This window comes from Anoplolepis gracilipes, chromosome 3 (assembly GCF_047496725.1).
Source record: "Anoplolepis gracilipes chromosome 3, ASM4749672v1, whole genome shotgun sequence".
NCBI classification, from domain to species: Eukaryota; Metazoa; Arthropoda; class Insecta; order Hymenoptera; family Formicidae; genus Anoplolepis; species Anoplolepis gracilipes.
In genome coordinates, this window is record NC_132972.1 from 14728778 (window position 1) to 14753698 (window position 24921).

The 24921-nt window shown below is 29.5% G+C and overlaps 3 protein-coding genes across 6 annotated transcripts; 1 reads left to right on the forward strand and 2 right to left on the reverse strand.

Annotated features, from left to right (window-relative positions):
• Positions 1-761: 761 nt before the first annotated feature.
• Positions 762-15854, forward strand: LOC140664219 (sialin). Of its 3 annotated transcripts, none has more exons than XM_072889123.1 (12): positions 762-1053; positions 3582-3956; positions 7553-7740; positions 7826-7956; positions 8031-8136; positions 8529-8613; positions 8711-8931; positions 9030-9176; positions 9287-9419; positions 9534-9775; positions 9885-10128; positions 14801-15854. In XM_072889123.1, exons 2-11 carry the CDS (start codon positions 3932-3934, stop codon positions 10104-10106), a joined length of 1500 nt encoding a protein of 499 aa, XP_072745224.1. In that variant the 5' UTR covers positions 762-1053; positions 3582-3931; the 3' UTR covers positions 10107-10128; positions 14801-15854. The 3 variants fall into 3 exon arrangements, with proteins under 3 accessions (XP_072745224.1, XP_072745223.1, XP_072745222.1); XM_072889122.1 differs by having other exon boundaries at positions 14813-15854; XM_072889121.1 differs by lacking the exon at positions 14801-15854 and having other exon boundaries at positions 9885-10555.
• Positions 11960-15182, reverse strand: LOC140663586 (uncharacterized). Its single transcript, XM_072887840.1, has 5 exons — positions 14786-15182; positions 13509-14285; positions 12872-13363; positions 12633-12670; positions 11960-12481 (listed from the first exon to the last, which is right to left on the reverse strand). The coding sequence occupies exons 1-5, from the start codon at positions 15180-15182 to the stop codon at positions 12068-12070; spliced, it is 2118 nt and encodes a 705-aa protein (XP_072743941.1). The 3' UTR covers positions 11960-12067.
• Lmanii (Lysosomal alpha-mannosidase II) lies at positions 15761-24621 on the reverse strand. 2 transcript variants are annotated; one of them, XM_072889113.1, is made up of 17 exons: positions 24441-24621; positions 23651-23753; positions 23459-23540; positions 23038-23223; positions 22571-22776; positions 22122-22258; positions 20968-21101; positions 19925-20138; positions 19632-19828; positions 19272-19474; positions 18651-18847; positions 18021-18234; positions 17789-17906; positions 17204-17480; positions 16676-16915; positions 16299-16445; positions 15761-16099 (listed from the first exon to the last, which is right to left on the reverse strand). In XM_072889113.1, the coding sequence occupies exons 1-17, from the start codon at positions 24564-24566 to the stop codon at positions 15869-15871; spliced, it is 3012 nt and encodes a 1003-aa protein (XP_072745214.1). In that variant the 5' UTR covers positions 24567-24621; the 3' UTR covers positions 15761-15868. The 2 variants fall into 2 exon arrangements, with proteins under 2 accessions (XP_072745214.1, XP_072745213.1); XM_072889112.1 differs by lacking the exon at positions 20968-21101 and adding an exon at positions 21311-21444 and having other exon boundaries at positions 24441-24620.
• Positions 24622-24921: the final 300 nt, after the last annotated feature.

Genomic DNA, 24921 nt, shown 5'->3' on the forward strand with positions numbered 1-24921 from the left:
GCCCAATTATATATTAATATAATTATAGGCGTATTAATTATAAATTATTATAGATATAATTAATTATGAATGTAATTAGTACAGTATAATAAGTTTCTTATTATATATTATATCGTTCATATATATTAATATATATACTGTATCATATAATTTCAAATTATTTATTATATTTATATTAAATGTTATAACTGTAATAGACACACATACATATAAAAAATATATTATGTGTGTGTGTGAGAGTAAAAAACCTAGACAGCACATAATATTTATAATAATTATTTAAATATTTTATAAATATTTTTAAGATTTTAGATTGAATAGATCATAAACATTTATCATAAATATCCTAGCAAATATTTGAGAAATATTTACAAAATAATTACTAATAAATATATTTATTTTTTACTTATCATAAATATTATATAAAATATTTCATCTATATTTTAAAAATATAACGAATAAAGATTTTTATAAAATTATATATAAAATATTTATATAACATTTCAAAAAAAAATATATTTTTTCATAAATATTTATCATAAATATTGTGCGTTGTCTGAGAAAATATATATAATATATAAATTATTATATATATGGTATATGTATGAATAGCACTATAGCTTTACTTAAAAAGTAAAGGAATTTCTGCCTATTACAATGTCATCTCTTGCACCGCCCTTGTCGACGGCATCTGTGTCGATATACGCGTCACTATGGTACTCGCGGCAAAAGGGGGTAACAGCAGCTCAGAGCTTCTGATCGAGTCGCGTAGGAAACTTCGGTCAGTCGTGCTCCAACCGTTCGTGTCGTCGTTTACGTATCGAGACTTTCCACGATTCCTTAAAACGAGACGCTTTCGCAAAAGTTCGAATCACATTCACGATCGATTAAGTCGAATTGGTGCGGAATACACGTGACAGTGTTTATCATTTCGATTGCGCCAATTCTGTCGGCGAAATTTTGCTCCCTTTCAGTTTATCGATCCCCGGACGAACCGTTTTCGCGCGCAATTTTTTCACAAGCAACAAGCGCAGAAAGATCTCACGAATTGAGGTTAGTCTCATATTTACTGTTCGTGTTGAGTTACTGGTCGTGAGTGAAAGTCTTTCACTGCTAATAATGTCAGCATTAGTAGCATCATCAATATAGTCCATTACGTTTAATTGTTAGTAATTGACAATTGAAACAGAGTCCAAAGAACGACCCGAGAGAATTTCGAAACCTCGAAATTATATAACAATGAAATTACAAAGTATCACAAATTATAAATAAATATTTATATATATATATTTCCCTTTTAATTTATATAAAGTATAAATTTGTTAACGATTAATCTCGATTCAGTTCGCGTTACTCTTACCTAACATCCATTTGTAGATTTTAGCATCCTTATCCGTTCATTAAAACTTGTTTTTTTTTTTTTTTCTATAAGTTTCGTTGCAATCTATAGATTCGTGCTCAATCTCAGATCATTTCATATACCATGCGCATTTTTTTATGTTCAAGAACTTTTTTTATAGACACGCACAAGCAACAAGTATAGATATGTACATCAAAATTTTATAGTTAATTTTTTATTACTTGTAAAAAAAGTCGCGCGTTGTCAGAATAACACTGTATCGTATACGTTTGTGAAAGAAGAGAAGTTTGTTGATTTTTTTCCTCGACATATCTTGAATAAATCATTTGAAGAGGTAATGATTATTGCTAACATAAGCAGAGTTCGGTTTTACATCGACATTCATAAATCATACTTTGTGTACTTTGCCTACCGAGGCAAAATTAGATAGATGACTTTGCCAAGTTCAAGTCATATGCATGTTATAAAAGAGACACGTTGATATATTTCGTCAGAAAATCCGTAAATAATAAAAATATACATTAAAAATATACGATAGTTATCTCATACATTATTGAAATTATAATTATTCCGCTCGATACATCGCCTTGATGTAATGAAGGACATGGTCATTATATACCATATGACTTGTGTTGAGTTTTACACAATTATTCGCAAGTATAAAATTTTTACAAACAGATAAAATCTTTAAAAGAAGAAAAAAAGGCAAATCTAGAAAAATTAAAAATCTTATTTTATCAACGAAAAATAATAAGATCGAATACTTAGTGCTACTACAAAACTTATTACTTTTAATGCAAATTCCATCGTTTGATTTTCGTATTTTTTTTTTTTATTTATAGTAACTCTTATTGTTGCATAATATTTTCTTGCAATTATATTATCATTATGCGAATTACATGAGATCACTAATTTCTTCCGTACACGTAAGCTCGAATATTCACATACTAAAATATTTAACGTAACTCTAATGAAAATTGAAAGATTACTACAAATTGCGAAATTATATTTCGGGGAATCTAATGTAAATCTGATGAAAATTAAAAATATATTGCGTTTGTAGGATTATATAATACTGATAGCTTCTCTTATGTGATTGAGATAATTGTTTTTGCAAAAATATTTCGGAATGTAGACAGCTGTGCGCACAAATGTCATAACGTGTCATCAGCGGATTACGATTAATTTTATCGACCACCTATAAAGATATATAATTCAAGTGACTCACACGTCACATGTCGAATAATATTTACGAGTACAAAATCTCTACACCCGGAAGGATATACTCTGTTAATGTGATTTAAAATTAAATGAAATGTTAATTGTTAAAATGAAAAGAAATAATGAATGATCAATGTCAAGGAATGTTACCTAAATATAAAATTTAGTGCAAAGATCAGCGAATTTTGTTTTTAAGAAACTTATTTTTCATGTTACAAAAATGACATATATTTTTTTTCTCTATGAAAAAAGCTTATATAATAAAATTAGTTTGGTTTGTGCGCTTTTCTTATCTTACGGTCAATACGTGGTCGGCAAACAAAAGATTAAAACTAAAATAAAAAGATTGCAGTGTTAAGAAGTGTCAACGAAAAACAAACAAGCCCTAAAATATCTTTTGAGACATTCAATCGCTCGTAATTCAAATTCGTCGATGAATGAATTAAAATGTGTCAAATATATCATATCTTTGTGTCGCTTTCATCAATATTAGTTAATGTGACAAGCAATTATTTACATTTGTCATTTTCTTTGATTTTTCCGAGATATTTTTCAAATTGTTCATAATTTATTTCATATAGATAAAATATATATTAGTGTAACTTTTATATCAAGTCGATTGGCAGGTAATCAGTTGTTAATGGGAAGACTTTCTGCGGCAAAGAATTTTAAAGAATAAATAAAAAATATGTTAAATATGGAAAAAATTAATTAGACAAAAAAAAAAGAAATCGAGAATAAAAATTTCTGTGATATCTTTTTTCAATTATATCTCGAGAATATTTCGTCCAAAAATATATTTCAAACATTAATAAGCAAGTTACTTGGATTTTCGACCGCTCTATATTTTTCATATTGTCATACTATTAGCGCATTGAAATATATGACTTTGTTGCGCAAGCTCGGCCAATTCTAATATCGTGGCGGCAATTTAAATATAGAATTTTCGTTGTGGTATACGTGCTACAAGCATGACGGGCAAATGTCGCGTGTTTTTCAGTCGTCCTCGTGATCATCCCGGAGGACGCCGCGTCGAGCACGTCACACGCGTGGAACGCGTACGAGGTAAAATAGAGGAGGAGCATCGTCAACGCGTCCATCAACTTCAAACTCGTGAGGCGGCATGACACAACGCAATCGTACCAGTAGTCGGCGAATCGATTAACATCGAAAAAAACAACACGAACAGGCAAAGTCTCCCATCATCGATTGACGAAGAATTTCACGCTTGGTGGTGAAGATCGAACACGCTGAGGGAATCTCCCTCTTCTTCACATCGCCCGCACATAGTGCGTCTCGTTCTCACGCTGATAATACAGTTGCGACGATTGTGCGCGGCAAGCAGCGAGAATGGCTCTCTTCCGGAAGTTCAACGGTAAGTACTTACTTGTCAGTTAATGAATATTGGCTGTACGATATCGTCACTTTCTCTATTTGCTTCGTTTATATTTTTTATTAGTTTATTGTAGTTTTTTTTAAAATATAGATCACTGATTTTTTATTTTTGTTACACATATTTTCTATTTTTTACTTTGCTTTTACATATTTATAATGTTTTTAAATATTTACAATTAAAAATAATAAATCTCTATTATTTTTATTGTTATATCTCGTCAAAACATTAATTGAGAAACTTATTTAGTATTTATATAACTAGTATACATATTGATTTTATAGGTACAGAAATATTAATAAACGTTTCTTTAGTAATAGTCGTAGCTCTATTATCGAGTAGAGATTATTTTTGCATATTTAAAATATTGAAATATGTCTATGTGACATTTAGAATATTAATCAAAAGTATATCAGTTCTAATATTGAAATGTCGATAGTTCAATATCTTCGCCAATATACAGATATTGCCAAGTACTCTTTGGACCTTAGTAAACAAATTCCAAAGTCTAATAATTTAGCACAGTTAAATATAGAATATGAATGGCGACAAATAATTCAGTATTATAGATAATTGAGTTGTTTCTAAATAAAAATTGGGTATAATTTAAAAGAAAAACAATACACGCACGCGCATTTTATTAATATTTTTTTCAATTGAAGAAAATATCAAAATTTTCTCGTAAAATCTTACTTCTACAAACGTAACAAAAATTATTTTTGCAAGCAATGCTGTGTGAAATAATTTCCGCGAATGTTACATTATTAGTGCCATAGATTTGCAGATTTTTCTACACAACTTCCTAGTTGATAAGCGTCATCTCGACAATGATAAGTATTATATAACGCTTACGTATAGGTTCGTGCAAAAATCTCAGGGAGTCAGCGCACGAATCGAGTTCACATGATTTTGCGACGCGTCATTCTGCGATCTAAACAAAAATTCAAATTAGCAAACACTGCGCATTGCATTGTGCATTACATTGCGCATATCCGTCACACGCAGTCCATAATATTTTTTTCCAACGATTGACGTACAAGCATATCTCACTTTCGTACAAGGTGTCTGTAACACGAGCTTCTATTTCACTTTATAAAAATAGACCTACAGAACAAATATGTTGTTCGTTCAATATTCTGGCACATTTTCTATTAATGTAAGAAAAAAAAGTGAACTAAGGGAGGATTTATCAATCGCGTGCAAGGTCTACCAAAAGCATTGATCTTAATCTTGACGAGACATTCTAAACGATTTTAAATCAGATTGTTCAATGTGTTGTTTCTATTTTTATTATTAGAGATAATTTTATGAAAAACCTGCTTGTATAACAATACTTCTTGTATTTTTTTAGCATTATGCAGATATTGACGAATAAATATTTAATTAAAATTTTCTTAAAATTCTAAGAAAATTCAAATCCTGAATGAATATCCTTGAAAATTTGATTCGATTTGTTATTAATAAAACGAAAGATTATAGCGAAAGATCTTGAACACACAATATACAACCGTATAGCTGTTTATTAATGAGGTGAATGACTTGTATTTAAACGTTCAAAGAGCGTGTTGATCTTGAAATATTATTTGCTTCGATTTGCTTTGATGTTTTATATATTAATTTTCTATGTATATTTATCATTTTTTTACTAGCTTTTAGATTATATTTGTCACATTACATGCTTTCTTAATGACGCAATGCTATGTTATTTTTGTATTACTATTTTTAAATACATTTTGTTATCTTTGTACGCACACGTAGTTACTCAACATCAATAATACGTAAAATATATATAATATAAAAATAAGAAATCGATATACAAATCGAATATTAATATTTATAAAAAGATATTGCATTGAATTATTCTTAGCTCGTAATTCATTAAACAATTGATATTATACAAAAATATATATATATTTATAAAAGTGGTTGCTAATATTTTAAATTACAGTATCTTTCAGAGTTATATAACTTCCTAATCAATAACTTTTATTAATTAAGAAGAATGATTTAAATGTCATGGATTTTAGAATATTGTACAAGAAGAGATTTTATTAAATTGTAATTTTGTTTATCTTATTTTTTATTTATCGCTCTTTGAGTCTCTTATAATCTTATTAATCTTATTTATACTAGTTAAAGTAATGTTGTTTATTCGTCTCTAAGTGAGATTACATTATCTTCTGATAATATAAAAGAGAGCCTTTAATTAATTTCAATAATTAATAAATAGTAACATAATAAACTAACATTTTGTAGAATATTAACAAAAATTTACTTTGCCTCCCAAACTATTTACATATTGAAAATAAGAAAGTTGTAACAAAATTATTTATTTATCTATAAAATGTTTAGGGAGAATATTTAATTCTATTTACCGCGCGCGATGTAAAACTTACATTGATTAGTCTACAACGATTTACATACTTATCAGTGATATATTGCTTGTGTCAGAACTGGAATTAGTTTAATCTCTTAATAACAGTTAATTTAAAGATCAAAGTATATTGCATTGCGCGATATGGAAAGGATGAAAAAGCTCGCAATCGAACGCAAAGTAGTGTTCTATCGATCCGATTTTCTTTCAGTGTGCTCTGTAATTATCAGCAATGCAATAATAGTTCACATAATCGTTAATACGAGAGAGAATGATTGTTCAATCAGGCACGTATAACTTCATGACCTTCTGGAATTTATAACCTACGCCAATGTTTTTCCTTGAACGGGATTTTCTTGAAACAAGATCAGGGTTGGCTGTAAACATTAACGTGTTATTTCATTTTTAATCAATTTTACAATTTGATAGACGTAATACATTATCAACAATTAGTGATGATGCATATTATTTATTAACATATGTCCTATCAAATATTAATATTAATAAATAAAACTTATAAATGATACACATAAAAAGATAATAGAAAGTGATAACAAAATTTGTATTATTATTAATAATTTACTTTTTTTAAATTATTATTATTAATAATTTACTATTTTTTGGAGTACTTGTTTCTGTAACACACAATCACAAGTCGGACACGTAATTGCAGCTGAATGCAAGATGTTTATTGTATAAGATGCGTCATTCATTCTTGATTAAAAATTATCAGATATATGCTGAGAGATCCAAAGGTTACTCTCGACTTGCGTTATAGTAAGGCAAACAGAAGCGTATTTACTATTTACACATGTGTACTATTTCAATGTGAAATGTGTACACGTGTTTCAATAAATAAATTAATATTAATAGAAAAATTGCAGAAGATTTAATAGTATGTTATATTAATAACATACTATAGTAATAATGCTATAATAGTAATAAAATTAAAATTGATTAATTGTAAGTAAGAGAAAAAAAGGATTCTTATAAATTATTAATTTGAATAAACATGCAACTACAATATTTTTTAAAGTATGTATTTTAATAATTAAAGATAAATGTTATTAATTTTTTTAATAATTATAAAAAATTATTAATATAGATTATGTCTATTTATTATATCATTGAAAAATATCGCATTTAACAAATTGTTGCAATTTATCTCGATTGATTTTTTAACAGGCATTTGCATATATTACAGAGAAAATTCCTCGAAGAGGGATTCTGGGTGCGATGATGTTTCTGGCATGTATGTTCTCGTACGTCATTCGTACCAATTTATCCATAACCATTGTCGCTATGGTAAATGTTACGAGCAAAGGGGGTAACGTAGGTCCAGCGTGCACTGTAATAGATATAAATAGCAATAAGACCGTCGTGCTCAAAGATGTAAGTTTGCGATTGCGAAATTTATGCAAAAATGTTTACAAAATTATACCATATATAAATATATTTTCCTTGTATTTTTTTTTAGTTTGGAGAACGTTACGAATGGAATCAACATATTCAAGGACTATTACTTTCAGGATATTTTTATGGTGTTCTACCAGCTAGTGTACCAGCTGGACTCTTAGCTGAAAAATATGGAGGTTCTAAAGTAGTGGCGTAAGTAATTGAAAATAAATTAATAATCATTAATTTATACGCAGTGGGTTATTCTTGGCTTTTTCGTGACATAGATTCGCCACATTAATACCCGCAGTATTAAATCTTTTGATGCCGTGGGCTGCTTCTGTTCATTACGGTTTCGTCTTTGCACTTCGTTTCGTAATGGGATTTTTCGGAGTAAGTTGTTCAATCATCTTTTATGTCTTTTAAATATATTGTGAGATTGCTATGTTTAATAAACTACATGAATTCTTCACATTCAAATATTATACTTATTGTTTGTTTTGCTTTGTGGTTTTTCTATTATAACATCTAGTTTTAACCACCACATAGAGTATATTTTTTTTAGTCATAAGCATTTTTTTTGCCAATTTTAAATAAACTTTTTCTCAATATAATTATTTTTATTTAATTTTATAGATCTCTATAAAATTTTGATATCTCTCTATATATCTATAAATATCTATATTTCTTAATATATATATTTTTGAATATATTTCTTATGCTCCTTCTTATATATTTTCAAATTAGATATGTAAATCCTTAATAAGAGTAATATTAATTCTTAGGGCGCCGTTTATCCTGCTCTCCATGCGATGATTGCTAGATGGGTGCCTCCTGGTGAAAAGGGCATGTTTGTATGGACTATGCAAGGTAATTATTTTTTTTACTTATTTATTTTCTTTAATATAAAATTTTCCCGAGAATGATAATATGTAATATCCACACATATTGTTTTGCTTTTTTTAAGGTGGTCCATTCGGAACCGTTGTAACATTCGCTTTATGTGGCGCGGTGATCAGTGCGTACGGATGGAAAACTGCATTTTACGTTACAAGTGGACTTATGTTAGTTTTTTATGCTTTATGGGTATACTTAATATACGATACACCGGAATTGCATCCCGGCATCACAGAGAAGGAGAAAACGTATATAAAAGAACAAATCGGCACTAGCGTCTCGAAGCAAAAGGTATTATATATATATTTTTTTCAAATGTACTGTTTAAATAAACTACAAAATAATAAAAAATGAACCATAAAATATACTAATATTAATATTTTACACAGGTCCAGTTACCAGTGAAGGCAGTCGCCACATCTCCACCGTTTTTAGTACTACTATGGGCTCACTTTGCAAACATGTGGGGTATATATTTCATCGCTACAAACGGGCCCAAATACACGTTAGAAGTCCTTGGTTTCAACATGAAATCGGTACTATTTTCATGACTGATCAATATGTATAAATTTTCGAAAAAAAAAACATTTTAATGGTAACATACTTTTATCTCGTTGTTACTAAAGATGTTTCTATTTTTTTATAGGGTGGTGCAATAACTGGATTACCTTACATAGCTAGATTGGGCGCTGGAGTGTTATTCGCAGCAGCAGGTGATTATGTGCGAAGGAAGAACTTTTTGACTCTAAGCTGGATAAGAAAGATATTTATGCTTTTCTGTAAGTAATTTGAAACAATCTGTATTAGAAATTGAGATATTGTGATATATACGCGTATGTATGTATGTATAAATAATGGTTATCTAATCAATAATTGTTGCATCATGTAAACAGCTCACATGGGACCTGCAGTTTGTTTAATAGTGATGACATATGTCGGTTGTGATGCCACAGCTGCAATAATAATGTTAATACTGGCGTTGGCCTTCAATGGAGCCGCATGCCAGACCAGCTTACAGAATCATCAAGATTTAGCACCAAATTATGCTGGTTCTTTGTATGGAATTATGAATACATTTGGCAGTTTTCCCGGATTCATCATTCCACCCATTATTGGCGCTTTGACCAATGAGAGAGTACGTTATATCTTTACATCAAAATTATGTCAAATATATATATATATATATATATATATATATATATATATATACTTTAATAATTTGTTCACATGTTTTCATATTATAGAACGGAGTTGAGGAATGGCGTATAATGTTCTGGATATCGGCGATAGTATTTATATCGGCAACAGTACTCTTTTGGTTATTCGGATCTGCGGAAATCCAACCTTGGAACGATACGACTCACATTAAAGTGCCTACTATCGCCGAAGAGGAGAAGCAAATAAACGAAACAACGAAAGATGATACGGCGATGGATACGGAAACCGAAGAAAATGAACGCCTCTAGTAACTTAAAAAATGAAATAAAGGTAATGTCTGTACAAAAATTAATAATCTATAGCAGAAAATAGAATGCATTTTTGGACCTCTCTATCAAAAAATATCATTATTATGTCATATTTTATATACCAATTACAACCAATATTTGTACAGCTTCCAGTTGTTAATGGGTACAAAGATAATTATTTCCCTGTTAACGCATACTTGAAATGAAAGAATTAAAATGATGTACAGAATATTCAATATAGAATATTCAATTATATTGTAATACATTTAGAATATTTGCGCTCCCCAGTTACAGATGCACATTGCTAGAATATCACGATAGATCTTTTATATTTAATCGGATTTATATTTTCTTAGATGCGCGCGAAACAGTTATTTTCTCACGCTCTTTTTTATCGCTACTGTATAAGACTGTAGGATGTTTCAGAAGATAAAACGTTTTAGATTTTGTACATTTTTCATAATTCTCACGCATTTGTATTGTCTCGAATATTTAATTATAAGTATTTATATATTTGATATTACGCTTGTCACGTATACGATTTACGTTAAAACGTCATATATGTTTTGGTTATTAAATACCTAAAAATTATAAGCGTGGTATTCAAACAATGTATCGAAACGTAAGAATACTCTGTAGTGCATTTTTTATTTCGTGCCAAAGTATATGTATGTTACTCTCATTGAAAGATCGACAAAACTAGTAGCTTGTGTGAGAAACCTTGGCACTGTCTTCTCTTCAGGCCGAGGTTAAGTTAGATATTATAAATACTTTACGCTAGGTACATTAAATCGTCACGTACATTTCTCATTATACACAATAAAGCTTTCTTGGCGTGAAACGATTTTATATGTAACTGTGATATACGTATATTTGCAGTAATTTACGCATACACCGATCTCCTTTAATCACGGCCAGTGATCTGCAGATTGTCTAATATTCTAATTTATTTGTGTATAAATTGAGATATTAGATAATCACGGAGTGCACGAATCATGAAACGTCATTGAGACGATGATTTAGCCTATAATTTTCATTTATGAGATCTTTCTTGAGCGTCCAAAGAACGACTGAAAATTTTTAAATCGAATCATTCACACGAAAAAGAACATTGCACTCGTAAATAGGGAAAAAATACATTAGGTTCGTAAATCATGAAAAAATGCACGCAATTATGCAAAATGTGCATATACGTTTGCTATAGAAAATATAGAAAATATAGAAAATAGTAAATGTTGTTCCTACGTTTAAAAAAGATGACCATTGTTGAAATCGAACTATTTCGATACAATGTTTGTTGTTTTGTCAATAATAATGTTATTACGCCTGTTAAAATCTGTGTAAAGAAAGTGTTTGGCAATAATATTGTACGCGTAACAATCATAGAAAAAAGAATATATGAGGATACAACTTGCTGTTTTAAAGTAAATAAATTGTGTGCATATATATATGTATGTGCATGTATATATATATGTATCATAACGTTATTAATTGCAAAGTTGTATATGTCATTTATAAATACACAGTGCTTGTTATTTAAATCACGACAGCATTTGTTTTACGAAATTCACACACTGTGAATCGTAATAGATCAGTACATTGGATGTATATTGAATAATCAAATATATTTTGTGCGATTTCTCATTATATGGTAATAAAGAAATTCATGTGTATCTTAAAAAATGTGGTCAAGTTTACTATTATTTATTAGATAGATTAAGAAGCTTTTTTCTAAATGGTTATTGTGTTTCTATAATAAACAAAAAGAAATAAACTTTTTTATTAATTTGATACACGTAGTAATTGCACGTAGGCACATGCTTACATTAAATTTTTAATAAAAATAATTATATGTGATTTCTATATATTAAAAAATTCTTTTTTAAATTATTTTAAGATGTGCAAAAAAGCGGTTAATGTGTATACGTGACAACGCAAAAAGATTAATTCGATTTTTACTATTATATTCGTCCTCGAAATTCCGATAAAGGTCGGGTAGAAACGACTCTAAATTTATCTACTCGTGGCCTAGCGCAAATCTGGCTATTATTAATAGACCGCCTACAATGTTGATCTAGGTTCTGTAACGTGCAATCGTCTACATTACAAGACATGTATTCCTCGTTTACGTCATTATCGGACAAATTACGTTCTCGTGAAGCTAGAAAAGTGATCGCGGGACAGGTGTCACGAGTGCAAAATGTGCTCTTTAATATCTGCAATGCTTTTGTTACTTGCAAGCTTGGAACGCTTTCTGACTGTGACGATTTCTTACAGTAAGACTTCGGGACCGATCTTGATCTCGTGGTGCTAACACTAGTATTACTAGTAGAATCTGTGAATGTTAAAATATTTTTGTAATTATAAATTATAAGAATCAATTACAAAGATAAATAGAAAAATAAAAGATAAAAACAAATATATTTTTTGGGGGGAAAAAATTTTACAATCTTTAAAGGAAAAAATATATAGAGAAAAAGAAAATGTACAAGTATACAGACCTTTGAGCGACCATGATTTCGCTACTGTACTATCGACGATACGGGCCCATCCACTGATAGAATCTATGAATATTACATAGCAAATTATAGAGAAATATGCAATAATCAAATTGTGTAAATTCTATTGTACATGTATATTTTAATATATAAAACATATAATAATTTATTGCAAAACATTATATATATCTTATATCATTCGAATAACTATAACATATATTATAATATAATATATTTAATTACAATTAATTATTCATGAGGAGATACTTTCGATTTGATATATTAATGTACCTCGAGTCTGGACGTCTTTCCTTGAAGTCATGAGAATATTAATAGTTTTGTTAGCAACATCGCCTGTTTCCTCAGGTGTTACATTCCGCGGTGTAAACAACTCAGCAGTGGTCAATCTTTCTTCAGTCTTCTTCATCAAATCGATCGGTTGTAAATGTGGATTCTTCGCTTTCTCCGAAGCTGTTGCGACGACATAGCAAGGTTTATATGCCAGCAATATATCCTGTGTACGCAATAATTTCGTACTTTGGAGCGGTAAATCTTCATTCTTTTCAGCCGCTACGCACCAATGGCATATCGATTGCCTGGTGCAAACTGAACACAAAATTTCTTTAGATTCTTTGATCTTCGCAACTTCGGGAACTCCAGCGAGTCCCGTCTGAGTAGCAGCGGTCTCCGTTTCCTTCTTCAGCATAGACTCGACGATCTTCCTTCTTCTTCGGTCGAGTATTTGCTCGATGGAATCAGCTGTAAAAAAGCATAAATATTTTATTAGCAAATTATAAGTAAATAGTTTATAAAAATGTTTCGTGTGTTTCAGCTATAATTATTTCGATTATAGTAAGAAAGTTAATTTTTTGGGGTAAAAAATGCTTTGTATAAATTTACTAACGTTGCAATTTTTTTCCAACTTCCACGAACTTGGTTCCAATCAAGACTGTCTGTTGTATCAATGAGTTTAGGATATTTCTAACAACGCGTCGCGCATCACGAGATACCTCGTCGCAAGTCGAACGCAAGAGATCTTCTATCAATGGCAGGACTATGATTGACGCTTCGAAGGGATCGACGACCACGGGTATCTTTAATTTCCGTAATACGTCTTCTTCCTTGATATCAGAAGATTTATAACTAGCTACAGTTTGAATCAATCGATCTTTCATTGGATATTTGAGTCTATTCGCTCCTTTCACGATTATTTCGTCGATTATATCGTCGATTATAATTCGAGGCTCGATTCCTCTAAGGCATTCTTGAAGACAGCTCTGCATGAAGCTCTTTGTTTCTTCATACTCGGCCAATAGCTTGCTGTTTGAATCTCTCGGCTTACAAGTCAGCTTAGTTTGAATTTCATTGTCTAACACGATACTATCGGTGTTGAGATTGTATCGTATTGCGGTTTGCGTTTCTTGACATTTCACTTCGACGGAGGTCTGATCGTCGATAGGATCAGATATCCAAAATACACGTGATAGCAGGAAATTTAGAACTTCGAGAATTATTGTCTCTTTATCTACGATAGAGATTTCCGCAAGAGCTTCTTTTTCGTACATACGGTGTGATAAATAATCTGCTGCTTCGTGCTGCGACGTTTTAGGATCAATCGCAATCATAGTCTGACTCGAATTATTGTTTTTGAATACGGGCATCGGACCGACATTCATGGCAGCTGAAAAAAATTTGAGTTCTGAGATCTGTCTAATGATCTACCATTTTTAATACTTTAAATTTATTTCTTGCATTAATCGCGCACATTAAAAAAAAAAATATATAAATGTAATTGAATGGAGATTTAAAAAAAAATTAGTTTATATATTATTATGACACGAACCTAGAATTATTTTTAATATTCAGCATTACACAACATTTAATTTGACGTAAGAAAGAATAAAAAATATTTTTGCAAACTATTTCTGCTATCATATATTATAATTAGTAAAGTATGATATTTTGGTTGTACAAATCTAAATTAATTTAAGTGCAAATTTGAGTTATATTTTTTAGATTAAATTTCACTTTGGACTATTCATTTGACTAAGATTTAATGTCAATATTCAAAACTCTTCAGTAGTCTTCACTATATCTTTCTAAATATTTAATATTAAAAAAATTAAAAGAAAAGAATTTAAAAATTTTATGGATATATTCTTTCTTTGTACTATTCCTTACTTATGATATGTTCAGAATATTTTGCAGGCGGACAAGGGCTACTCATATACATGGTTTGTGATGCTTCGTGCTTATATTCGATTGGTATACCCACCGTGGGGACACCTTGTAAAAATGTTTGATTCTCTGCATCTCTAGTGGATTCCTGTTCTAATTCTCTGAAATTGATTAAATGTTTATAAAGAAGAGGCAGAGAAGAAATAAAGTCCTCTTCGCTTATGTCGAAAAAATCCTTGACATTTGCTGAAATCGTGCTCGTGCTCTTGATTTCTCGAAGTTCGACATCTTTGTGCTTAAGCATAACATTTTCGCCACCTTTCTTTGGCGTAACCGAGATTAAAGTTTGAGCCCATGATGTTGGCAGAAAACTATTCTCTTTTTTATCTTCTTCTTCCATCTGTGAGATGCGAACGAGTCTGTGAGATTATAGATATTTTTTCATGCGTTTTATTTTAAGTCTTCTGTACAATATGTACAATATGTAAAAAAAAGCTTAAATATATATAGAAGAACAAATATTTGTGCTATTGTTAATCAACTTATTAATTTAAACATTGCATTTATAAAATAAAAATACGAACATAAATTAAAAGTAAAATAATTATTAAAAGATAATTACTTTGGTTGAATGTAATAATTATTCGATCACACGTTTCTTGCGTCTCACTGTGACCCTGCATCGATGTAAAACGTATTACACTGTGGTGTGATGACATTGCAAATTTTGCACAATTATTTCATACGTTAATTTATATTTTACATTGAAAATTTTTTTAATGAAAATTGAGTCATTTTGGGGGTTACGGATCTCATTAAACTGACTAAACGTCACGATTCACGACCAGATGTTTCTTATTTTTAAGTTTTTATTTTACATGTGCACTTTTTTCGGCAACTTCAATCGCTTATTGCGTATTATATATTCTAGTATAATATATATATATATATTCCAGGAAAAAATAATATAATATACAGTTTACTTTTTTAAATTTTATAATTATTTTTTATAATATATATAACATTATAGAAAAGACAACTTTATTACAACATTTTTTATGAGAGAAAAGAATCTTCGCTGAAAAATTAAAGAGATCTTTGATGTACTTTAAGAATAAACGTTCTTATTTCCATCGGTTTCAAAAGAACATTGATTACATCATCATGAACCTCCACAGGTTGTATCTTTCCTTCTTCATCTAGAATAATATCATTTGTCTCTGGCTCCCATTTCAAAGGATTATTTTCACTCAGTAGTTGATTAGCGCCTAACGTAGTCTCTTTGATCGATTCAATCGAGAATGTTGAAAATAGACCCTGCCAAGACATAATAAAAGAATTATAAGCTTTTTTATTAATTTTTTTATACATATAAAAAAATTCTTATATTACACAATTTTTCAGAATATGTTATTATTAGTAGTAATTAATTATATATATAATCAATTATATATATTATAAAATAGCTATAATAAAAAAATGCAACATATTTTCATATATAAAAATAAAAACACACCTGGATGTTAACTTCCACTGGTTGAGACAACTGTTGCCCCTCACCGACTTCGAAGATATGCTCTAATCTCAGCAGAATTGTATCATCTTTCCACGGCTCTAAAGTAAGAATATGCACGTTTGGCGGTAATGCCTTAGTAAGACCCGTCTGCAACATAAATGTTAATTAATAAAAATCACGTCGGAATCATATTTGCTTATACATATAACTTATAACTCGCGTAATAAATCTTGACAAATTACTTGTCAAATTGTTTTGAGTGAAAAAATTATCTGTGAACCATTAGAAATTAGTGATCAAGCTTTATTAGTATTATATTAGTTGTGCAAATTATATCTTTTATAAAAACACAAATTAGAGAATAAGAATATACGTACTAAGGCTTTGACTTTAGTAGATATATCGATAGTGAAGTTAACGGAAGTGCCCAAGATCCAGGGATGTAGAGCCAATTTGAGGGCTAATTCCTTCTCTTTCAATACGAATTCATCCACATTTTTCACTTTACCTCCAAAGAGATAATGTGTGCCTCTTGCTACTAAACCTTCGCCAAACGCAGTTTCATTCAATGGTTCGCCCACTCCAAACGCATCATCCTTGAGAAGTCTTCGATGAAGCTAGAAGCAATTTTATTTATTATACATGCATTTTGACTGGATTTTTCAAATGTTAATTTTTCATATTTTAAAATATAATATTTATCATATTACGTAGTAGAAGTAATCTATAATTTGTGTCTACTTTAAAAAAAAAAGTTTTATTTAAGGTCTATATAAAATTTGTAGATTATATTTTAAATTCAAAATTACATTTATTAGATAATAATATTAAATAATTATATACACTTTTTATACTAATTTAAAATTTATCAGAAAAATTGATCAGGCAATTTTGGACAAATTTACCATCAATTCAACGGCTCCGTCCTGCAAGCTACTTCCGCCCTCGGCACGATCATTCAGGACACTTAATTTGAATTGTTTCTCCTCGTCCTTGATTGAGATTTTACTAGTAACTGGATAATAATTTCCAGCTATTGGTTCCTTCAAATCCAAATCCCACGTTGGCCGATAATTTCTCACACGCTTCAACATTTCTCTTCCATTACTGTCGGTATAAAATACACTGTCTGTTTTTAAGTTGCTTGAATATCTCGTGATGATTTCTTTGCCAATCTTATCCCTGAAGACAAAATAATATATTCAGACGAAATCTATAATTTTCTTAAATAGCACATTTATATAAAAATGTAATAAAGAATAATAAAAAAGTTATAATTATTCACAATTTAATATTAGCATTTAATATACTATACATATATCTAAATGTTATATAATTATATAAATTTATAATTTATATATATAATACTGAAAATTATATAGAAAAAGTTATAACTGGAAAAAAATTGAATTTAAATTTTATGAGCAATTTGAACGAGAAAGATATTGTACAAAAATAAAATATAAATATATAATAAAAATTAATAATACTTGATAGGTATCGGGCCAATGAGCCAATCGAATTCAATGTGCTCTTCTTCTGGGTAAATTCGAACTATCTGACTGACCCATTCGTTTATCGTCTGATGAAGTTCTTCTACAACAGGACCTATAAGAGAAAAGTAAAAAAAAGTAAAATTTTTTAAATAATACGAAATAATACTTATTATTTAATATGAAAAATGCATTTTTACGTAAGATAAATAAATTCTGTATGTAATACCTTTGTGAATTTTATACGATCCAGTGTATACAAAATTTTTAGCTGATGTTTCTTTAGGTCTGAAGATATACGCGCCGGATGATCTATTAGCGAAGACCTCGTTATTACCTTCTACTCCTTCATAGAAATGGAAAGACTGTACAACGTTCATATCTTTCTGTTTGTTCCAGCGTACGAGTAAGTTACCATCGTTATTGATGGATATATTATAGAACTGAAATTTGTACGAAAAACAAATTTTATTGTCTGAATTATTATCAAAGCAATTTTATTATTACACTTATATTTTGCTTCTTCAAGATTAACTTTGCACTATTAATAAAAAAATTAATTTAGTTCTGAGACTAATTAATAATTAAATCATAAAATGTTTATTCTAATTTTTTCTACTATAAATTATTTTATTTACGACAGACACATTTATCAATTGTGTGTTTATAAATATCTAATATTATATAATGATTATGTGTCAGAATAATTTTCATCAGTAAATAAATACATTTTAAATGTCATCGCAATTGAATAATCACTTCACTTAGCAAAGTAAATTTTAATAATTATAACTGAAATTATTTTATTAGCATTTAATGATTCATAAATATATAAATGAAGATTGGTATAGTTATTTACCTCGTTACTTATAAATTCCGCTGGTTCGGGTTCCATTATTTTCTCTTCCGATTTTTTGGCAACGATATAGGATCGCAGACCGAAGGCAGGAATATCTGCTGCGCGGAAAACAATCTCATTTACCGCATCGCTCAATCTTCCTGGGATTTTCTGTACACATTCGGGAATCGGAACTATTTGTGTGACTGGATACACTCCTGTTCAATCCACAAAAGTGTGTTATGCTTTGTGCAAAAATCAATGTCAATCATTATATATTTTTATATTCTCTTATATACGTATCGACACACAATATATATTTATTTCATATATTTATATAATTTATCTATTTGTTAAGAATAATGTTTTGTAAGATTACCACAAAAATTATGAATATTTCACTTATATTTTTAAATATACAATAATGTACTATTGATTTTTTGTAACTTCTATTCTTTCATATCAAAAATAAATCTAATTAATAAAACTTTCTACAAAATTAAGTAATTAATAACAAAGATATTTACTCTTTTTATTCAGGTAAAAAGAGATTTTATATATTTCGTAATTATAATGCAAATATATGTGATTCATAATATGTATATTATAATTATTTTAACACATCTCTCTTAATGTACGTACCATCATACAACGATAGAATTTGGTAAGAATTTTCTTTAACGGGAAGACGAACATGAGTAGAGACAGGTCTGCTCAGAGGATTGTACACTGCAACCATGAACATGTCATTTTTCTCGGAAAATGTGCACGAGCTAATGTTTAACTCCAAACACGTGAAAATCTTGAAGGATGGTTCTAATTTATTTGCCATTCCTGACCATTTCCTGTTTCACGAATATTAACAAGATTCTATGTAATATAATGCAATACAAACTTATATAATGTATGTACATAACATTGTATATCTAACAATTATTCGTAATTTTCGATGTTAAGAATTAAAATTAAGGCAAGCATATTTGCCACAAAGACTTTACTTACTTTATGGCATCCGAGAATATTTCTCCAGCGTCAGACATACTCTTGTACAATAAACGCGCATAATCATCTGCGACAAATTGCTTCTCTGTCCCTGTAACGGCATCGTGATGCTGCATCACTCCCATCGCTTCGCGAAAATGTTCCAAGTGCTCATCGTGATTCTTCAAGTTTGTCAGAGTGACGAGTTGTTTGCTTGTCTAGAAACGAATAATCCATCTGTCATATGCAGCTCTCACAGATAGATAAAGTCTGAATATTGAATCGAATTACAATTTCTGTACTATTTTACCTACTTGCAACAAGTTATTTCCCATACGTTCGAAGTACTTCGAAGTTGGTCTCGATGAGAAGTAGCCAGTCCAGTAAGAGTTAGGGTCGCTTGCATACGGGAAGAAATCATCGTTTTTGGTGGGCCATTGAAGTTTCTTGTCGTTCAGGGCCTTTAAGTAGCACGACGGTGTCGAATAAATTACATTGACTGTGGAACCATTGCGCTGGTTTGTGTATCTAAAAAAAATTATACAAAAAATCATGTAAAATATATACGTTGATATATTATTTTCATTTATGCATGATAATAATTGCAATTTGAATTGCATTACCTTGTAAATTTTATCAAAAATTTAGTGTCAATAAAATTAAAATTATAATCATCAAATATAATTTATGTTTACAAATCAATTAAGAAAGTAAACTTTAGATTATAATGTTAAAATAGCGATATAATTTTATCCTTAATTTTAATTGTAATTACAAATTTTGTTAAGCATTTAATGTCACGGAATGTCTATAAAGATAACATTTAAAAAATTTATTAAAACTGATTATTTATTAAGACTAATAAAAAATTTTAATCATACTTTATATGCATGCTGTGCTTTTTTATTTGTTATATTTTACTATTAATTTCAATAATAATTTTTATACCAGATTTATTCAAAAGATCTAGATTTACTTCTTGTGAGTTTAAATTAAATGTCTCGTTAAAGCTTTACAAAGAAATTAACAAAGAAGTTTCTCATATCTCACCTGTTACACGATGAACTCTTTAATTTTAGGAGGATTTCTGGAATCTCCCATACATTTCAAGATTATTTTTTTGCTTTCTTTAATTACAAATTGCTACATATACCTCTATCTATCATAAACAAAGTTTTAATTGTATAAAAAAAGCTTCAATTTTAATATTTTATTTATAAACTGTAATTTTTGTCCATTTACTGTAATGAATAACTACAAATTTACTTGATTTGAATAAAATAAAATCTAGTTCTATAAGGATATGTCATATACATCAGATATCAAAGTCGATTTTTGCGGGTAAATTGCGACTTACTTGATTAGTTTGTCCAAGTTATCAAACCACATATCAGCCTGTTGATAGTTAAAATCTTCCCCCATAGTAAGAATAATGTGATTAGTTCTGTAGGCACGTGCTTGATTATGTGCATACGTCAGGAATAGGTCCACCTGTTAATAGTGTACAAATTTTACTTACCGTGAATGAAGACGATGTTTCATAGCTCGCGGAGTTATATAAAAACCACTTTCCATCCTTTCATTTCTTGTTACTAGCGATATTGTAATTTTTGCGAAGCAATAATGTTTGCAAACGTCACATTTTGAGGAGATGTGTACGGATTATATATGTATAAAATTGTAAATTTTTTGCGTTGTACCTTATCAACTTATCCAGATTCATGAAATACATTTCCGCGTGCTGATAAGTGAAATCTCCTCCCATCGTCAATATGATATGATTCGTGCGGTAATAATTAGCTTGTGTAACCGCGTATTTCAGAAAATCATCGATCTGGCACAGAAACATCGCGTATTATGATTCTCATCAACGATCCGAACTGTCTTAAACTATCCATTTTGACTGTTTTTTATTAGTTAACAATTATGATTCTTTAAACTCTTTATATGTATTGTTTTTAGCTTTTGCTGTCAAAAAACATCTTGCCAAACGAATTCTAATTTTAATAAATCCTTATTTCTGAGCTAATTCAATAGGTAAATTTATGTAGGTAAAAATATATTACACAGTTGCTATCAGAAAAATTTAAGAACTAGTAATAATCAGGGGCTCTTAAAGCCCCTTCTATCGACTAATTTATTTCTTAATTAAGAGCCTGTATTAACTGTTATTAGTAATAATCATTTCTTTTAGACAAAAGTAGAAGAAAGTCTCACTTTCTCCTTGTATTATATATATAAAGATTTATTTTATGTTTTACTAAAACCAAATTTTTTTTAAAGAAAATATTTTCATTAAGTATTTGTATATCATTATTTTTCCTAATAAATAACAAAAATAATAAGTTATTTTTGTTATTAGAAATTGTTATCTACTTCTTAAGAATCTATGAATTGCCGCAAAGCATATCGCGTTAATCTTATCATTAATATTCGAAGCGACTCCATTAGTTTATCGTTAGTTTATCTTTAGGAGTGTCGATAACTACTATATTGGCATTATTATTATACCTTTCTGTCGATGTTGTAATCCGGGCTATCGGGGTCATCGATCATTGGCTCGTCGGCGCATAGAACATCGAAGCAAAACCCTGGTGGTGGACTGTAAGTGTTGTACATTGCAGTCGTAAACAGATCCGCTTGTTTACCTAAAAACAGTAATGGTTTTGTTGTATATTATATGTATTGCAATTTTAGCAGGCAAAATTTAAAAGCAATTTTTTCCTAGCAAAAATAAAAAATCATTGTTTGCTTATTTTTCAATTTTAATGTATATGTATATTTTTGTAAGTCTTAAATTAAGATTCAATTGAGATAAATTTTGTACAAAATTATTTGAACATATTATATATTATTATTGAATTATTAAAATAAGGATTTTACGCTAATTTATTAAAAAAATATATTAATGTCAATTATTTATCGAAAATTTTATTTTTAAAGTTGAGTTTCTGTTTTACCTAAACTCGGACTACTCCTCCAAATGAATTCCATCGATTGTTCGCGCAGTCTTTTGCTCTTATCCTGATAATCAATACGACCGAATAACATCCCATCGAATCCCATCTGCGCAAAGAGAGAGGCCTGTTCTCTGGAATGACCGAACGGATCTATTTGCCATCCTATATGCGGCCTGGCACAGCTTCCAAACGTGTCATTGAGTCGCCTAGAAATCGATTAATAGTTATACATAAATAATAACTCTACGTAAGATCTAATGCTGAATATATATAGAAGAAAAAGATATTACATGTAAAATTTATATGAATTAATTAAAAATAAAAATTATAATATCTTTTACGACCAGTAATAGTATATTATAAATATTAAATATTTTTTAAGCAATTTACTGATTAAAAGAGTCTAAAAAGAAATCCGGATTCAATCTTATCTCTCATTTATTTGATCAATAATCAAAAACACACACCTAAATCCCCATGTGAATTGATCGACCAATGAATGATAATGAGAACAAGCCTCATCGTTCATGGTCCAAGCTCCTCCGATGATTTCCAATCGTCCTTCGTTGATCAACATCTTGACGTCGGCCCGCACTTTGTCGTTTTGTCGTAACCACCATTTCCAAAGGAAAGAAGTCTCCACATAAATAAATCTGTGAAAGTAATTGAATAAAATTTATGTCCTTAAAATATTTTAATAGTATGAGGAGAAATTCGTAAAAATATCGCAAATATTATGAGAGTCTTATAAAAATAACAGGCTTGATAAGATTATGATTATCTGCGTCGAACTTATTTATAATTAACATGCATTGAACACAAATTTTTATCGCGGCAAATTTTATACTTGTGTTGTTTATTATCTAAAACACTATTTAAGATAATTACCTTCTATTAGGATCAGCCAGCAAAGCCTTAATAACGCTATCAAGAATATACTGCACACCGGCCTTTTGAATTGTAGAACGACCTTAAAGAAAATAAAAATTATTAGTTTTAACCACGTTAAAATATAGGTAGAGATTAATTTATATAAGTATTGTTCACATTTTCTCGTTATAATTTTTATTGTTCACTTACTTCCGAAGTAATACTGGTCCACGGTTTTTAGCCAACCGACATCGTCGTGGGTATGTGAGACCATATGAATATTAAGTTTAGTCGGATCAACGGCATGACACGCCTGAGATTGATAAAACACATGTTTATAGGTTTGCTTACAATTTTAAAAACACATACAAGTTATACAAGTAACATTATTTTTACCACTCAAGATAGTATATAATTAATTTTCTTTAATCTAATTGTAAGAGAGAAAATTTTTTAATAATTTAAAAAAAATTTAATTTGCTTTAATTCCTTTTTATTTGGATTTATTCTAATTACTAATCAATTAGCGCATAAAAAACTCGTGTGTTATTTATTAAGAATTTATTGTATCAATAATTTATTTTAAATTTTCATCAGAACTTGACAGACCTCAATTTAATTTTTCTAGTCTAAAATTAATCATTCTCAAATTCTTAATAAAATGAATTGCATTAATATTGCACTTTAATTTCAACATGCTTTCACTTTACATAAATACTATGTCATAATTGACAGAAGACTTGTTGGATTTTACACCGAAAGTACAGATTTTTTTATTTTTGAAGATTTATTATAATTTCTTCTAATTTTTGTCACATTAATGACAGAATTTATATCGATTCATATAAACAAATAATTATATTTGTAAGTATTAATTAGCGATATAGTCGCAGAATAGCAGATGTAGTTGACGCGAAATTAGCACGAATCCTTGAAAGTAAAATTGCGATCCATGTCGCATTCCTCGTTGCTCCAATTAGTTGACTTAATTTGCGCGTACCTTGTAGCCGCAGTTCTCGGTGACCGTCGACTCTAATGTAGCTTGTGGTATTCGTGCCGCATCGACGAAGTGTTGCACGAATAAGAGCGACAAAGATAGAAGAAGCGGAAATTTATACGACAACATAGCTGAAGATTGCTGCTTCCTCCGATACGCAACATGCGTAACTAACTAATGAAATAACTGATGCTGCTGCCTTATACTTATATCGCTGACCAACCGCGCGATAGTACGCCGGACGGATAAAAGCAGACTGATACAGACTGATGATGAGTACGAAAGCAAAGGCGTAAGCGTCGATTCGACGATCTCAATTGAAATTCTATTTCTTTTAAAGCATGAAAAAATGTTTTTTTTTTTTTTTTTAGTAATAGTATCACAATGTGTACATCTTTCTGTGACATTTGTGTAATCATCATGATTAGGGTTTATGGAAATCATAATAATCTAAATAGCAAAAAAGATATCTCAAATAATGATG

Excerpts from the sequence above, each read along its gene's own strand:
- LOC140663586 (XM_072887840.1), bottom strand. The coding sequence starts at position 15,182 with ATGGAAGAAGAAGATAAAAAAGAGAATAGTTTTCTGCCAACATCATGG. Across the intron at positions 14,286-14,785 it reads ATATTCTGAACATATCATAA|CTGCCATGAATGTCGGTCCG; the intron begins GTAAGGAATAGT and ends AATTTTTTTCAG. Across the intron at positions 12,671-12,871 it reads ATTAATATATCAAATCGAAA|ATTCTATCAGTGGATGGGCC; the intron begins GTATCTCCTCAT and ends TAATATTCATAG.
- Lmanii (XM_072889113.1), bottom strand. The coding sequence starts at position 24,566 with ATGTTGTCGTATAAATTTCCGCTTCTTCTATCTTTGTCGCTCTTATTC. Across the intron at positions 17,481-17,788 it reads ATTGGCCCGATACCTATCAA|GGATAAGATTGGCAAAGAAA; the intron begins GTATTATTAATT and ends TTTTGTCTTCAG. Across the intron at positions 16,916-17,203 it reads ACGGAGCCGTTGAATTGATG|CTTCATCGAAGACTTCTCAA; the intron begins GTAAATTTGTCC and ends AATTGCTTCTAG.
- LOC140664219 (XM_072889123.1), top strand. The coding sequence starts at position 3,932 with ATGGCTCTCTTCCGGAAGTTCAACG. Across the intron at positions 8,614-8,710 it reads GTTTGTATGGACTATGCAAG|GTGGTCCATTCGGAACCGTT; the intron begins GTAATTATTTTT and ends GCTTTTTTTAAG. Across the intron at positions 9,776-9,884 it reads GCGCTTTGACCAATGAGAGA|AACGGAGTTGAGGAATGGCG; the intron begins GTACGTTATATC and ends TTCATATTATAG.